Raw genomic sequence first — 14036 nt, 5'->3', positions numbered from 1 at the left:
TTGGAAAAGAGGAAGTCAGACTATCTTCACAGACAATATGATTCTATTCCTAGAAAACCCCACAGTCTCTGCCTAAAGGCTCCTAGAACCAATGAACAACTTCAGGGTCCAATATCAATGTACAAAAATCAGTACCAGAGGCCAAGCACCATGGCTTATGCCTGTAATCTGAGCTTTTTGGGAAGCTGAAGCAGAAGGATCACTTGATCCCAGGAGCTAAAGACTAGATTGGGCAAAAAGAGTGAGACCCTGTCTCTACAACAAATAAAAAAATTAGCTGGGTGTGGTGGCATGCACCTGTAGTTACAGCTACTTTGGAGGTTGAGGCAGAAGGACCACTGGAGCCTAGGAAGTTGAGGTTGCAGTGAGCCGTGATCACACTGCTGCACTCCAGCCTGGGTGACAGAGTGAGACCCTATCTCGATAAAACAAAAGTCAGTACCATTTCTATACACCAATAACATCCAAGCTGAAAGTCAAATCAGGAATGCAGTCCCATTCACAGTAACCACCTAATAATACAGCTAACCAGGTAAGTGAAAGATCTCTACAGTGAGAATCATAAAACACTGCTGAAGGAAATTGGAGACAACACAAGCAAATGGAAAAACATTCAGTGCTTATGGATAGGCAGAATCAATGTTGTTAAAATTGCTATAGTACCCAAAGCTGTTTACAGATTCATTGCCATTCCTATCAAACTGCTAATATCTTTTTTTCACAAAATTAGAAAAACTATTTTAAAATTCATGTGGTACCAATAAAAGTCCCAAAGAGAGCAATCCTCAGCAAAAAGAACAAAACCAGAGGTATCACACTGCCTACTTTTAAACTATATTACAATACTGCAGTAACCAAAACAGCATGATACTGGTGCAAAAACAGACACATGACCAATGGAATAGGTTAGATAAACCAGAAATAAAGCCTCACAACCACAACCATCTGTTCTTCAAAAAAGTTGACAAAAACAAGCAATAGGGAAAAGGCTTTGTATTCAATACATGGTAGTAGTATAACAGGCTGACCATATGCAGAAGATTGAAACTGGATGCCTTTCTCTCACCTTGTACAAAAATTAACTCAAGATGGATTAAAGACTTAAGTGTAAGTTCTAAAACTATAAAAACCCAAATAGAAAATCTAGGACATACCGTTCTAGGTATAAGCCTTGGCAAAGATTTCATGAGGAAGTCTCCAAAAGCAATTGCAACAAAAACAAAAATTGATAAATGAAACCTAACTAAACTAAAGAGCTTTTGCATAGCAAAAGAAACTATCAACAGAGTAAACAGACAACCTCCAGAAAGGGAAAAAGTATTTGCCGACTATACATCCAACAGAGATCTGATATCCAGAATATAAGGAACTTAAATCAAGCAAAACTCAACTCCATTAAAAGGTGGGCAAAGGACATGAACAGACACTTCTCAAAAGACATTCATGCTGCCATCAAGCATATGAGAAACATTTCAGTATCGCTGTTCATGAGAGAAATGTAAATCAGAACCACAGTGTGATACCATCTCACTAATCAGAATAACTATTAAAAATTCAGAAAATAACAGATGTTGGTGAGGTTACCGAGAAAAAGGAATACACTGTTGGTGGGAATGTAAATTAGTTCAGCCACTATGGTATATAGTTTGGTGATTTCTCAACTTAAAACAGAACTACCATTTGGCCAGCAATCCCACTACTGCATATATATCCAGAGGAATATAAATCATTCCTCCATAAAGACATATGCGTGTGTATGTTCATCACAACACTGTTCACAATAGCATAAACATGGCGTGAATCTAAATGCCTATCAACAGTAGACTGGATAAATAAAATTAGGCACATATACCCCCCATGGAATGCTACACAGCCATAAAAAGGAAGGAGATCATGTCTTTTGCAGCAACATGGATGAAACTGGAGGCCCTTATCTTTAGCAAACTAATGCAGGAACATAAAAAATACTGCACATTTTCATTTATAAGTGGGAGCTAAATAATGAGAACACATGGACCAAATCATGGAGCTTATTTAATAAGTTTATTTCCAACATTAGCTCTAATTAGTTCATTTCCAAGCCCATAACCCATGGAGGGAATCAGATGGGTGATGCCAGCAGTTCCTGATCCTCTGTCATAGAAGCCAGGCAGAGCCCACGTAGCAGGGCCACTGAAACATGATCCATCCAAAGTGTTTCCTGAGCTCCCTCTGCCCTCTGGATACTCTTCAAGTGTGGTAAGTCTGGAGTAGGTGCTAATTCCCTTCGTGAAATGGATGCAGCTGGAGACCATTATCCTAAGTGAATTAACACAGGAACAGAAAATCAAATAACACCACGTTCTCACTTAAAAGTGGGAGGTAAACATTCAGTACACATGGACACAAAGAGGGAAACGATAAATACTGGGCCCTACTTGAGGGTAGAGAATGAGAGGAGGGTGAGGGACAAAAAAGTACCTATCAGGTACTATGCTCACATCCTAGCTGATGAAATTATTTTACACCTAACTCCAGCAACATGTAATTTACCTATGTAACAAACCTGCACATGTACTGCCTGAACCTAAAATTAAAATTGAAAAAGAAACAATAAGCCTTTGTTCATTTGAGGTAGTCTTACTGTGTCACCCAGATTGGAGTACACAGTGGCACAATCTTAGCTCAGTGCTGTCTCGAACTCCTGGGTGCAAGGGATCCTTCTGCCTCAGCCTTCCAAGTAACGGACTACAGGACCACACCATCATGCCCTGCTAACTTTTCAAAAAACTTTTGTAGAGATGGTATCTTGCTTTATTGTTCAGGCTAGTCTTGAACTCCTGGGCTTAAGCAGTCCTCCAGCCTTGGCCTCCAAAGTGCTGAGATTACAGACATGAGCCACTGCACTTAGTCAAGAACTCTTTTTTTGTGAGCTGTCTGATTGCTGTAATTAGAATTCCTTTTTGATGTGATTCTGTTACCTTGAAACAGGCCTACATTTTTTTCTTTATCAACTTTATTGGGGTATAATTTACATTCTTAAAAAGTACCCATTTTAATTGTACAGTTTGAGTTTTGACAAATGTAGTCTACACTTCCACATTTTCTTCTACCTCTTTGTATTCAGTGCCCCCATTCTATTCTGACCTGCTCTTGTTTGTCATAGATTTGTTTTTTTAAAAAAATCAGTTTCCTTGAGGCATAATTTGCATACTATAAAGTACATCCTTTTGATTACCTTTTCATTAATCATTTTCCTGTCACCAGAACATTTCTTTTCCTTCACCACTAAGACATTGCATAAAGATGTAGAGTCACGTAAGTCTCAGAGAAGAGCTTTGATTCCACCTTGTCTTAAAATTATATGTAATTTGTTAGCCAATTCAGAGTTGAGAACATATTGAAGTACTTTATAGATAGAATGTTCTATAAGCAAGCATTATTAAAAAGTGTGACCATTTTATTTTGGCAGCTAGTAGCTGTTGGTTTGAAACTTAAGAGGCCACGTGTTTTCATAGGGATAAATTCCTAATGTCTGCTTGAACATGTCCATTTCTTTGTTCATGAGCTGTGTTGTTATTTTAGTTATAGATTCCTTCCCTTCCTTTGCTCTTCTTCCTTCTCACCCCCACCCCTTTTTTTGGTTTTTGTTTTTGTTTTTGTTTTTTTAACCCAAACCCATCCAATTATTGATGTTGGCGGTAGGGACAGGTTTGTTCCTCCTTTGAGGTGGTTACTGTTGTACCTTCATGGAATTGTCCCGCTTTGCTACTATTCTTTGCCATTGTTACTACACTTCTATTCGCTACTATTCTTTTTACTCCTGCTTTTCTTTTTCATTTTTTCTTACATTTGGATGATATTATATAGTTTCTGAAAGCTTTTCAGCACATAACAGGAACCAAACTTTATGGTGACTGTGGGCTCTTACTGTTTCAAAGAAACATAGAGGATTGACTATTTTGGGTTTACTTCTTGGTTTAAGAGACAGGATCTTCTTGCCTTTTCACCTAGGCTTCAGTGTAGTGGTGTGATTATAGCTTACTATGGCCGTAAACACCTGGCCTCAGGCTATTCTTCTGCCTCAGTCAAGTACCTGGGACTGGAGGCACAAGCCACCACACTGGTCCAAGGCAGATTGTTTAAAGAATTCCAGGATATTTTGGACAGGCGGGGTGGCTTATGCCTGTAATCCCAGCACTTTTGGAGGCTGAGGTGAGTGTATCACCTGAGGTCAGGAGTTCGAAGACCAGCCTGGCCAACATGATGAAACTCTGTCTCTACTAAAAATACAAAAATTAGCTGGATGTGGTAGCGGTCACCTGTGATCCCAGCTACTCGAGGCTGAGGCAGGAGAATTGTTTGAATCCAGGAGACGGAGGTTGCAGTGAGCCAAGATCACACCACTGCACTCCAGCCTGGGCAAGACAGAGTGAGACTTCGTCTCAAAAAAACAATGATAATAATAATTATTCAGTTTCTGTTTAGAAGTTTTCAAGATCCCAGATAACCTGAATTTTGTGTACTGTAGGTTGGAGGTGGAGGTGTAGGGATAGGGATAGTTTTTGACAATAACAGACAAAAAGACTGTTAGTCTGAGAAGTGGAAAATCCAGAGGTTACTAATAAGATCCTAGATGGCTAGAACACTGAATTTCTATCACTTAGTATAATGTAGGATTTATAAACATTTATTTTCTGGATAAAAATAATAAAGGTGAGAGATTATTTGGAATAAGAAACAAAATGTAATTCTCATACAAATATAAAGGCAATCTACCTTGAAGAGATAATAGATACGCAAGGGAAGATTTTTGGAATACAGCCTTAGTTCAAGTTTAGGTACCGTTAGGTCCTCTGCAACTTTAAATGAATTTAAGGTTAATGAATTAGCAATTTGGTTGTAAAGCCCAGACTCAGTTAATGAGAGCTCGTTTGCTTTCCTTCTTGGTGTTGATTATAATCTTTGCCTCTTGTAACTATTTTTTAAAATTAATGTGTGCTCAGCGTCTCCTCCCTTCTTTGTAAATTTGCTTTCTTCCATTTTGTTACAAATTGCTGATTAGTTTATTATTTTTTTAATTGACTCCAGAAGTTCTGAGATCCTAGAGTATTAAAGTTGAGATAAATGAAGTGATGCTACCAGGAAAATGTTTTGAACTGGTGCTAATATCATTTACATAAAAATGAGAACAAAGATTTTATTTATTAAACCGTAGAAGTGTAGTATTCTTATAGCTAAAAAGAATATTTTTTAATGAGAAAAATATCATGGGTAAACCCACAGCTGTATAGGAAATGTAATGTATTTTCAGGAATTGAAGCACAGAGGATTTAAAATGTGAATGGATATATTTTCCATAACACATCGTATGTAATTTTGTTTCCTAATATTAATGCTGAAATTTATGTAACTTCAAATTTTTGTCACCATAACTTTGATACTAAAAATAATTAGATACTATTTTACCTTGTTTATTGAGTAGAATTAAAATTAAATACAATGTAGCTTGTTGTTCCTTTAAATATGAAAAAAAAGTAATGTTTACCAAACCTAGGGTTTTTTTCCCCGTTCAAATGAAGGAAAGCTGTTCAATATGAATACCTATCTAGAACCATAATAGTAAAGAGGAGCAGGATTGAAATCAATCAGTCAAACCATAATAGATATGATATGATATATTGTCAAAGGATGTATTACTGATGCCTCCTTGGTTTTTCCACACAAGCATATTAATTGACTGGTTTTGTTTTTGTTTTCATTTTTGTTTTGAGACAGAGTCTTACTGTGTCACCCAGGCTGGAGTGCAATGGCATGATCTCGGCTCAGTGCAACCTCCATTTCCCAGGTTCAGGCGATTCTCCTGCCTCAGCCGCCTATTACAGGCACTCACTACCACATCTGGCTAATTTTTGTATTTTTAGTAGAGACAGGATTTCACCATTGTGGCCAGGCTGATCTTGAACTCCTGACCTCAAGTGATCCACCCACTTTGGCCTCCCAAAGTGCTGGGATTACAGGAATGAGCCACTGCTCCCGACCCAATCCACTGTACTTTTAAAAAGTAACAGTGGAAAATAATCAGAGATCCAAAATACCTGGTTTCAGTTACTTGGAAGTTCAAATGTTTAATTCCTTTGTGTATATTGTTATATTGCATTTGTATTAGAGAAGGTAACATATAATAAAATTGATGCTCTGAAGTGTATCATTCCCATCAATTATCTTCCATGGAATGATGACTTAATAGACTAGCAAAATTGGAAACTTTGTGCCGTGGACTGTTGAGGTGTGTACAAAAATCAAAGATACAAGCTGCTTCCAGAAATATCTAAGTCCAGTAGTAATAACAAAACACAAACTCTTGTAAGTGAATGGCAAGTATTATAATCGTGTTAACAATGGGTGAGAATACATAAAATTTGCCGTTTTGACCACTGTTAAGTATACAGTTCTGTGGTATTAAGTGTATTCATATTATTTTTTAACCATCACCATCCTCCATCTTCAGAGCTTTTTTATCTTCCCCAACTGAGACTCTTACATCCATTTAATAGTAACTCCCCACTCTTCTTTTCCCTGCCCCTGGTAACAACTATTCTACTTTCTGTCTATGATTCTGACTACTTTAGTTTTCCTATTATTAAACAATCTTTTTGATCACTAGCCTAGCACATAGTAGGTAGTCAATAAATTTCTTAATTAAATGTCAATTAGAAATTGAAAGGCATGGCTTATGTCAGTGGATTGACTGTATATCTTATGTGCACCAAAACTGCCAGTTATTGTTACAATAATCTTGTTAATTCATAGGAAACCTTTTGTTTTCTCAAGGATTTTTTATTTAAATTTTTTTCACCTACTTTACTTTTTTTTTTTAGACTGAATCTGGATATGGATCTGAGTCCAGCTTGCGTCGACATGGCTCAATGGTGTCACTGGTATCTGGAGCAAGCGGCTATTCTGCAACATCCACCTCTTCATTCAAGGTGTGTAGTTAGTGGATGCCTTAAGTTAAAGCAACATAAATTGAGTTTAGTATTGGATGTGTGAAAGGAACATATTTGATAATTTTTTGAACAAACTTTAATATACTTTATTTGAACTTATTAGAGAAGTACTTCTTAAGGTATAAAATAATAACTCATACAAATGAATACGTGTCACTGATTTTATTTTATTCATTGTAAACTATTTTAAAAAACTGGTTCAAAGGAAAATCTGAAGAATACTGAAATGTTTTGCGAATATGTGCAAAATTGGTCAATATCTTCAGATTAATAGTCAATACCTCTGCACCAAACAAAATTTATTTGCATCTCTATGAACAAGAATTATTTATACTAGTCAGTTTTCTACTAAAACAGTTGCAAAATAGCTCAAATGCAATGAAAGGCAAAAATGTCTGTATGATCAAACAGTACTCTCCCAAGGGTAGCATAGATGACAAGTCACCATTACTTTGAAAGGACACCAGTAATATTTTTGCCCATTTCAAAGTCTTTCACAGTTGTTTCTCACAATTCGTTTAATTTGCAACTATCAAATGTTATATTAGCAGACTGTCAGGTATTAATGCTTTCTTATTTGTTATAAAAACTGAGGCTTATCATTTATAAGTGATATCACTTACCAGATTATCACTCATAAGTAGCTTATCACTATCAAGACAGTAGATTAAGTTTCAAGCCTATTCCTAGAAGTACTATACTGAACTAAACAGCTCTCCTTATCCCATGCCCTCAGTGATAAGGTGCAGACCTTAAAGGTTGATGAAAAACCATAGGACCAAATAAAATCCGGTTTTGTTTTACTTGAATTACATCCCCCTATTTTGTGTTTTGCAGAAAGGCCACAGTTTACGTGAGAAGTTGGCTGAAATGGAAACATTTAGAGACATCTTATGTAGACAAGTTGACACGCTACAGAAGTACTTTGATGTCTGTGCTGATGCTGTCTCTAAGGATGAACTTCAAAGGGATAAAGGTTAATTAGGCTATTACCACTATTTTTAACTTGGAGAATGAATGGATTAAAAGCCTCTTGATCTCAAAGGGTAATGTCTTTAAGTGATAAAGGTATTTATAGTCATTTTTGCTGCAAACCCACAGTATAACAGATTTCAGTGTCCTTGTAACTTGAGTACTTCAGTTACACATACTAATTCATATTGATCATCCATACCTGATTCCATTGAAGATCTTTATTGTATTTATTTACTTTTTTATCGAGACATGATCTCATTCTATTGCCCAGGCTGGAGTGCAGTGACGCGATCATAGCTCACTGCAGCCTCAACTCCTGGCCTCAAGCAGTCCTCCCACCTCAACCACTCAAGTAGCTAGGACTACAGCTAGGGCATCACCACGCCCAGCTAATTTATTTTTCTATTTTTTATGGAGACGGGGACTCACTATGTCGCTCAGGCTGGTCTTGAACTCCTGCCCTCAAGCAATCTTCCCACCTCAGCCACCCAAATTGCTGGGATTATAGGCATGAGCCACCACACCAGGCGAAGACTTTCAAATGATACTCTTTATTCCATTTTTTTTAAATGGCATCTATTATCTTGGTAATATGGAGCATTTCACATTATTATTATTATTATTATGTCTGATAAATTTACCCCATGATGAGCCTCAGAGACAAGCATATGTTAAATCCTTCAAATCTGGAATCAGCCAGTTGATCTCTTTTTCTCCCTCTTGCCCTCTTGTTTCTCTTTTTCTCCCTCTCCTTTCTGTCTTTTCCTCTGTCTCTTAATCTGTCCTTTTCTCTGCCCTTTTTCTCATAGAAGAAGAAATCAGTAATAGAAATGAAAATAATAATTTTATGTACATTTAAAAATAATTTTATTGAGGCCAGGCATGGAGGCTCACTCCTGTAATCCTAGCACTTTGGGAGGCCAAGGCAGGTAGATCACAAAGTCAGGAGATCAAGACCAGCCTGACCACAATGGTAAAACCCCATCGCTACTAAAAAAAAAAAAGCAGGGCGAGGTGGCAAGTGCTTGTAATCCCAGCTATTCTGGAGGTTGAGGCAGGAGAATTGCTTGAACCCAGGAGGCAGAGGTTGCAGTGAGCCAAGATCGTGCCATGTCAGTCCATCCTGGGCTACAGAGCGAGACTGTCTCAAATAATAATAATAATAATAATAATAATAGTAATTTTATTGAGTTTTTATTTAAAAGAAATAAGGTATCTTCAATTAACTTTTAGTATTATTAGGTTTATAGTTTAACTTTCCTTTGTTGGTGCTGAACACACTGTTGATGTTAACATTGTTCTTCAGCTTTTCACGTAATTTATTGTGATGGCAAAAATGAATTACTGTACCATTATTACCATACAGGACTAAGTCCATCCCCAGTATGACTAGGTTGCTTGACGTGGTTTCATTTCTCAGTCTTATTAAATGTGTCTGATCGGGATCCAAGTTCTTTTTGTCTTCTCTATTCTATATTCCCTTTTTCTGCCTTCTTTGGATTAAGTTTTCCTTTTTCTTTCTTTTTTTTTTTTTTTAATAATTTCACTTTATCTCCTTTGTTGGCTTCTTAACTTTTGGTTTTGTTATCTTAGTGGCTACTTTAAAGTTTATAGTTTACATATTTAACTTACTACAGTCTACCTTCAAGTAATATACCACTTTATGTGTAGTATCAGAACCTTCCAAAAATGTATTTCTTTCTCTAACTCCTAAGTTGAGACTCTACTGATTTCTCACCAATTCTCTGTGAAATATTAGATTTTCCAGTCTGCATTGTAGGCCAGATACTTTTCCCTGCTCCCATGTATGCTTCAGGTGCTGTTTCTTAGAATCCTTTAAGAAGGTTCTATCCCTCGCCTTTATTGTTTGCTCAGTTGCACGTGCTACCAGTACTCTGCAGAATACCCATGGGTAGCCTTCTGCCGATCTCCAGCATTCTCTGTCCAGTTCTCTCCTCTCTAGTACTCTGCCTTGTGAACTACTTCTAGTTGCCTTTGTCTCTCTGGATGCTCAGCTTCATCTCCTCATTACAGGGAATCTACAAGGCTCCTCCTGGGTTCCCTGTGCTTACTGTATAGTTTGGAAACTCCTAAAACAGTGAGCTAGAGCATGCATAAAGCTCACTTCATTTGTTTCCTATTAGGGATCATTGACCTTTGTTGTCTGGTAGCCAGTGTCTTGAAAAGCATTGTTTCATATATTTTGTCCAGTTTTTTTAGTTTTATGTTAGAGAGTGAATTCAGTCCCTATTATTTCATCTTGAACAGAAGCAGATAAACATATTCCTCTTAAAGTTCTCAATTTTGTGTAAATTTAGTAGCCTGGAAGTTATTTTCTGTTTGATTGATTGATTCATTGATTCATTGATTGACTGACTGATGTAGTAGACAGAGTCTCTTTCTGTTGCCCAAGCTAGAGTGCAGTGGAATGTTCATAGCTTCCTATAACCTTAAACTCCTGGGCTCAACCTCCCAACTAGCTAGGACTACCGGCATACACCATCACAGCTGGTCAATTTTTAAATTTTTTGTTGAGATGAGGTGTCACTATGTGGCCCAGGCTGGTCTTAAACTCCTGGCCTCAAGGGATTCTCCCACCTCAGCTGCCCAAAGTACTAGAATTACAGGCTTGAGTCATTGTGCCTGGCCTTGAAGTTTTTTCTGTTTGTTAATGTAAAAACTTATATTGAAATTTTTGGTTCATTAATGTGTGATTTTTTTTTCCTCTAAGAATAAAAAACACTTGAACTTCTGTTTCTCCATTAAAAAAAGATACCTTTTAATCAATTTAAACATTACATGTTAGCTTTATTATGCTTGCAAATAGCCCTTTAAGCAAAAACAAGATACATATAGAATATGATGCCTTATTTATCATTTAATGGTCCATACCAATAGTGTATAGTATTTGAAGGACAAAAGTGACGGTGAAAAAAGTAGAAGTTGGGATGCAGTGATAACCAGGTTGTGTAGATGATTTGAAAAGTAATATTAGACATTACAGTGAATCTTTTCTGCTACATGTTTAAATAAATAGCAACAATGTAGACTAATGTTTTAGTTTGCTAGGACTGCCCTAACAAAGTACTACAGACTGGGTGGCTTAAACAACAGATTTATTTTCTCACAGTTCTGAGATAAAGGTATTATTAGCAGGTTGGTTTCTTCTGAGGGCCATGAGGGAAAGACCTGTTACAGGCCTCTCTCCTTGGCTTATAGGTAGCCATGTTCTACCTGTGTCTTCACATCATCATCTTTCCCTTTGTATGTGTCTGTGTCCAAATGTCCTCTGCATATTATGTAGTCATACTGGATTATTGCCCATCCTCATGACCTCATTTTAACTTAACTTCTGCTTTACATACCTTGTCTCCAAATAACAGCCATATTCTGAGGTACTGGTGGTTAAATACTTCAACATAGGAATTTCTGAGATACAATTCAGCCTATAACTGATTTCCCTACAAATGTTATTTATGAGATACTGATTGATTGACTGATCCTTTGATTTTTATTTATTTATTTTTCGAGACAGGGTATCCCTCTGTCACCCATGCTAGAATGCAGTGGCACAATCTTGGCTCACTGTAACCTCCGCCCCTAGGATGATTGCCCAAGCAATCATCCCACCTGAGCCTCCCTGAGTAGTTGGGACTACAGGTGTGCACCACCATGCCCAGCTAATTGTTGTGTTTTTTTTGTAGAGGCAGGGTTTCACCATGTTGCCCAGGCTGGTCTCAAACTCCTGAGCTCAAGCAATCTGCTTGCCTCTGCCTCCCAAAATGCTGAGGTTACAGGCGTGAGCCACCATGCCCAGCCTGAAATGCTGATGTTTTTGAGAATACATGCTGGGTAAAGGAGAAATAAGGACATGGACCATACTTTCCTACTTGGCAAAGCAGAGTCACTGACCTGAGTTTAAGAATCTCTGTGGATATACTGTCATTAAATTATAAAAACTAATTTAATGACTTAAATAATTTTAAGAATCACTGTCCTTCTTTATGTATCTCCTTCAGTAATATTTAATTAACATTTTAAATCTGGATACTGTGAGGATTACAGAAGTGGAAGACATCACCTCTTACCTAAACACATTGTTTAATTTTAAAAACAAGACATATATACCACATTAAAAGTAAAATTTCTTCTAATCTTGCTCTTCTATTTATTGTTTAATGACTTGAAGTAGATTTCTCAACATTTCTCAACACCTGTTTCCTCAACTACAAAATAGTTATTATATCTAGCACCTGTGATTGTGAGGATTAGATGATAATGTATATGTTATAACTATATTTAAAAGCAAAAACTCAATAAATAATGGCTGTTATTATTAGTATGGTTAATTTGAATTGTTGCTGGGGTAACAGGAAGCAGGAATGTACAAGGTCCAAAGGTGGAATTTAGCGTAATAGACTCAAATGTTGGTAAGGGAGACCAGTCTGACTAGAATGGAGGAACTTTATATTAGGATGGTGGTTTCAAACCATGTGAGATATCCCTAAGATATAAAGTTGCCTCAGGGATGCACAAGGAGTTCTTTGGTGGCAGTGGAGGGGCAGGGAAGGAAGGCCACTCTTTTAGTGAGAGTAGCTTATTTTCTTTTTCCTTTTTTTTTTGTTTTTAAGAAAGGGTTTCACCATGTTGGCCAGGCTGGTCTTGAACTCCTGATTTCAGGTGATCTGCACACCTTGGCCTCCCAAAGTGCTAAGATTACAGGCGTGAGCCACCACACCTGGCCAAGAATAGCTTATTTTCATCAGTTTTGTATATTACTGGCCTTAATCAAAAGCTGAAAATCCCTGTTTGATGCTAGTAGACTATTAGGTAGAGAATATTGAACACAAGAACAGTTACGATTTAATGTAAAAAATAATGTTCACATTGGTAATTTGAAAAGTTACTGTTTAGGCAAGGATATAAGTTGAAGTTAATATTTTTAAAAGATTAATCATTGTAGGTAATTGTAACATAGATTAGAATGGTGAGAAACTTTAGATAGGAGAAAATCATGTGGTAACCCATTGTAGTAATGTGAGCATCTGTAAATGAGCCTCTGGATCAAGCGTGAAGAATAGAGGAAATCCATTAGAGGAGAGTTGCCATGATTAATTTTTGTAATGTTTTATAGTATTTACTATGTAATGTGTTCAATACTTCAGTTATCTGATATAATTTTATAATAACCTTATTATGTAGGTATAAATATTTTAAACCCTCTTTATAGACGAGAGAACTGCCCAGAGAAGCTAAGCAGCAATGTTTGCACAGCTGATTTGTTTATGGAGCTACTTTTAGATATATTTTTAGTAGTAGAAATTTCTTTGGAGAAATTCTATGGGAGATGTGAACGTGGTGTTAGTATAAGAAGTCACAGGAAAATAAATTAACGAGTCATTAGCATAAAAAATAGTTGGAGTTATAATAGTGAATAAATTCCCATGGGGTAGAAGAACAAATATCTAAGGAAGGAGACTTGAAGTTTGCCCACAGCTAAAGAGGGAAAGGAAATTTAATTTTTAAAACAAACATAAAATTAGGGTCATGTTAGCAAGATGTGAGACTCATCAAGGCTGTTTGGTCTTGTCAAGTAGAAATTTGACATGTAAGCCAGCCTGAGCAGTGTCAAATACAGCATGGGGGTCAAGAAAGAGATGGGGGCAAACCATAAAAACAGATTTTATTAAAAGATCGTTAACCTTTGAAAAATCTTTTTTTTTTTTTTTTCTTTGAGACATGGCTTTGCTCTTATCACCCAGGCTGGAGTACAGTGGTATACTCATAGCTCACTACAGCCTCAAACACCTGGGCTGTTTTGTAGAGATGAGGTCTTGCTGTTTCCCAAACTGGTCTCAAACTCCTGACCTGAAGTGATCTTCCCACCGAGGCCTCCTGGAGTGCTGGGATTACAGATGTGATGACACTCAGCCTGAAAAAACTATACTGTATCTGTTTGGGGGTGGAGGGTTATGGTTAAAGGTGTAGTTTGAGAGGATGATTTAATGTGCTAGTGGCTGAGAAATATTTGGGTGACAAAAATAAATAAATGTCTGGCTGATATTGTAATCA

The 14036-nt window shown here is 37.0% G+C and overlaps 1 protein-coding gene across 3 annotated transcripts in view; it reads left to right on the top strand.

Moving 5' to 3' along the window:
- Positions 1-14036, top strand: part of CERT1 (ceramide transporter 1) — a 139993-nt gene that overhangs the window by 77500 nt on the left and 48457 nt on the right. For all 3 annotated transcript variants that reach the window (XM_037738180.1, XM_017527669.2, XM_017527667.2), the window contains exons 4-5: positions 6861-6968; positions 7827-7965. In XM_037738180.1, coding sequence (XP_037594108.1) covers positions 6861-6968; positions 7827-7965 — 247 coding nt within the window. The remainder of the gene's footprint in view (positions 1-6860; positions 6969-7826; positions 7966-14036) is intronic.

This window comes from Cebus imitator, unplaced genomic scaffold, assembly GCF_001604975.1.
Source record: "Cebus imitator isolate Cc_AM_T3 unplaced genomic scaffold, Cebus_imitator-1.0 Scaffold50, whole genome shotgun sequence".
Classification (NCBI taxonomy): Eukaryota; Metazoa; Chordata; class Mammalia; order Primates; family Cebidae; genus Cebus; species Cebus imitator.
Note: the sequence above shows the minus strand (reverse complement) of the source record. Positions and strands in the feature narration are given on the sequence as shown.